The following is a 3835-nucleotide window of genomic DNA, read 5'->3' as shown; positions in this document are numbered from 1 at the left end:
ATATATGGCTGTATTTTATAGTACAGTAAAAGTACTGCAAAAACATCAAGGCAGTTGTCTGAAATAGTTTTAAACTCCACAATCAAGTCTTGATTTTTCATATACAGTAAACAACAACAACTTATTTACTGGGATCTTCACTGGTTGTAGGAATTAAAAATCAAACCATTATTTCTCATAGTTTCCAGACTTTTAAATCTTTCTTTAGTTGTTTTCTGATCTTTAAATGTTCCAACAGTAACTGAAAGGTCAATAAGTTGATTGGCAAGTTTAAACTCAGATTTGGTGCCTAGCTGGCAAACATTAAACAAACTGGCAGCAGTTTCCATGAAGAAGAAACATAAAATCAGCTGATTTGAAATCCTGTCTCATCAGTTGTTACCTTTTGCTTAAAAAAATGTCAAATGATTTGCATTTAAAAGCTAAAAAAAAAAACAACTAAAGAGACCATGTTTCTCGCTCGCGTGATTTTCCGTGTTTACGCAAAAAAATTGACTCGCTACCAAATTGAGTGGTTGTTCAAAGTGTTCAACACCACATCTCTATGCACCTCTTCTTCTGTTTCTGTGCTTTCATTGTCAATCCAGATGAGCAGAGATTCTGCTGCAGCTTGTACGCACAGAAAAGGCACAATGGAGAACACAGATCTGAGCTTAGAAATGCTCCTTTTCAAAACAGCGTTGKAAAATCGCTTATAGCTGTCTGTTTGACAACTGTGCTGATTTGGATGGATACGGGYGCAGTGAGAGGTGTGAGGGATGGCCTCTTTCTCTTCCTCTTTATCGCTTTTCTTCTTCTTCTTTTTCCTTTTGAGTGCCAAAAGGAAAAGCCAACCTGATTTGCCGATCGTCGCGTCTCCCCCTCACAAAGGCCGACGTGACTGCGGGGCCTTTCAGCGGGCAGAGACGAGAGCTTTATCTGAAGATCCACTTCTCCTCCTCCTCTCTGCCTTTCTGTCTCTTCTTTGTTGTTCCGGTGAAAGCCTGTTAGCTCCGGTGCGCGTCGAAGCAAAGACGTGTTTGTTTCTGCTCCCTTCTGAGCKGCTCTAGCTGCTTCGTTTGCACATCCTCCATTACTGATTGACTTCTTGTTTCAATTTAGAAATTCTCCAGAGTGGTGGCTCACTCGCACAAACACACAGCAGTTAATGCAAGCCGTTTATAAAAGTGGAACTGTAAGGCTTAGAAACAAACAGAAATAATAACCACAAATACTACTTTTCTGAATGAAACTAGCATTCCTTTGAAGGAGTACGTATCACTTGCTGCTTTGCACGTCAAATGTTTTAATTAAAGGGGACATATGAGACAAAATCCAATTATTTGGCTGTTAAAGGCATTCTGTTGTACACTTGGAGTCTCTAGGAGTGCAGAAAAGTTTAATTTAGTGCTGGTGCTGCTGTTTAAGTCAGGTTTTTAACCAATTCCATTTTCTCTATTTTCTATGACTATTACGTCACAGTATAAAAACAATGGAAAGACAGGCTACACACCAAGATTTAAGGTAAAAAGTAAAAGGTCCTTTAATAAAAGAATGGACCAGCCATTAAATGAGTTGCCTACCGGCTCGGTGACTCCAATAGGTAGGTAGGCAATAGGTAGGCAACTCATTTAATGGCTGGTCCATTCTTTTATTAAAGGACCTTTTACTTTTTACCTTAAATCTTGGTGTGTAGCCTGTCTTTCCATTGTTTTTATCCTGCTTTTGCTGTCGACGGAGCACCACCTGCACATCACTGTTCATTGTGAGCACCTGTGCACCTGCCAATCTGGTCTGTATCTATTACGTCACAGTATTTGTGATGGACTTCTGAATATGGTCTGGACTTACCAAATACAATTTGGTGGTCTTCATTCTCCTCTGGTTCTGGGTCAGACTCTGGCTCCAGCATGTAAGACTGGATGGACAAGTTGACGTCTTTTAATTAAATTGATAAACCAAACAAGTTTCTGTGTCGCTAGATACCGTAGTCGTAAACCGCTCTATTAAACTGGAATGAACCGCTCTGGAAGCACCTCTGTTGGATTTAAAGAGACAGCCTCAAAACGAGTTCATCTGAGATGGCTCAGAAAAGGGGTGAAAGAGGGGCTTGTGGAGGAATTAAGACCAAAGCTTTGCAGTTCTTCTTTATATAGACCCCAACTGAATGATTTAAATGTGAAAAATGTGTTTATTTTATTTACCATCATTTAACCCTGGAAGGATTTAAAAATATGCCATGGCCACTTTAATGATCTTGCACTCAGAGTATGCGCAGGGGATGATTCTCAACCACTACCACCCCAGGTTTTAGCTCAACACCGTTATTTTGTGTTTGCTAAGGTTAATTAGTTGTGACGACGGTTTTAAATTGGGTCGACTGAAAAAGTTAATCTGTTGCAGATGCACACCCAGTGAACAGTTTTTAACAGTTGCATTCAAATAATTTCAGTGGTTCATGAACTAATTTTCTAACAGGCACATAAACACACAGTCATTTCATGATCACCTGTCTTTCAGTGCGATGGGTGAGAATCGTGCTCTGAAAGTTGTCCATAGACAGAAGCTTTTTATCTCCTAAATCAGTGATTTCCAACCAGGGATATGTGTACCTCTTGGGGTATGTGAGGATATTACAGGGGGTACATGGAAAAATTTTCCAGGTGTATAAAATAAATAAATAAAAATAGGACTGGCGTATGTGGGGCCCTATGATTTCATCAACGCGGAAATCACAGATTTGACACAATGGAATCCAGTATAAAATGCAGAATCTCATGGAATTTGCTCATTTGGGAGAGTTCTGATGTATTTTGGACACTGATGCTTCCAATACCTGTCGTTACCTGGTTTATTTATTTAATGACTTATTCACTTTCATGGCAACATTTTTATCTTTATCTTTTATCTTTCTTTGAAAAGAATAAAATGCCTGAGAACTCAACGTTCTAGGAGGTTAAATAAATAATTTTCATTTAATAATCAGTTTTTGTACATATACTTTTGGAGAATTATCATTATGTTTGACAGAGGGAGTACTAATGGTATGACAAAATGGCTTAGGGRGTACACACGTCTAAAAAGGTTGGGAACCTCTATCCTAAATAACCGCTTGCACTTTATTTTTTGAAGCAGTCTGACTTGTCCAGTCCTTTTTTGTTTCTTTCTTTCTTACTCGTTCAAATCRTTTTTGTGTCTTAGCTGATCCTCGGAGTGGCAGAAACGATTCCAGCTTCAGTGAACAAGCAGCAGAGAGGAACCGGAGCACGAACCCTTCGTCCTCACACAACGTCACAACTCGGTGAGGTGTTTGGACTCTGTGATCACATGCGTGGGCGACCTGGTGTGTCTTTTTGTTTGAATTTTTATTTCTTATTGAACAAATGAAGACAGGAATACTTTTCTAAGGTCAGCACTACAACACAAATCATGCATACAAAGATTATTTGACACTAGTAAGTGACATGGATTTGTACTTTTGTCCTTTTAATAAAACTCTACAATATTGTCAAAAAGAATTATCACAGTTAATTGTGGCTTTTAGCCAATAATCAATGTGATGATTAATACATGACAGTTGCACTCGCATGTAAGCCGGTCTTAGTCCACCTTTTGTTGCTTGATAATGTCTGTGTTTCAGGTGATTAAACATGTTTGTAGAGTTAAGGTTTGCATCAGTTTCTCAGAGCTGCCTTCCTTAGGCTAACATGCATGTCTGATGGTGAAAGTGTCTCACACACAAAAATACAACACATGACACTAATTGCAGTAATTGTAAAATGGCAAATATTAATTGTTGACATATCCATCCATCCATCCATCCATCCATCCATCCATCCATCCATCCATCCATCCA

At 38.9% G+C, this 3835-nt stretch overlaps 1 protein-coding gene across 1 annotated transcript in view; it reads left to right on the top strand.

Annotated features, from left to right (window-relative positions):
• wdpcp (WD repeat containing planar cell polarity effector) overlaps positions 1-3835 on the top strand; it is a gene marked incomplete in the record, with an annotated part of 96646 nt that overhangs the window by 81346 nt on the left and 11465 nt on the right. Inside the window, 1 exon segment of the mRNA XM_014021444.1 lies at positions 3181-3280. Coding sequence (XP_013876898.1) covers positions 3181-3280 — 100 coding nt within the window.

This window comes from Austrofundulus limnaeus, unplaced genomic scaffold, assembly GCF_001266775.1.
Source record: "Austrofundulus limnaeus strain Quisiro unplaced genomic scaffold, Austrofundulus_limnaeus-1.0 Scaffold293, whole genome shotgun sequence".
Taxonomy (NCBI): domain Eukaryota; kingdom Metazoa; phylum Chordata; class Actinopteri; order Cyprinodontiformes; family Rivulidae; genus Austrofundulus; species Austrofundulus limnaeus.
This window is presented reverse-complemented; position numbering and strand designations above follow the sequence as displayed.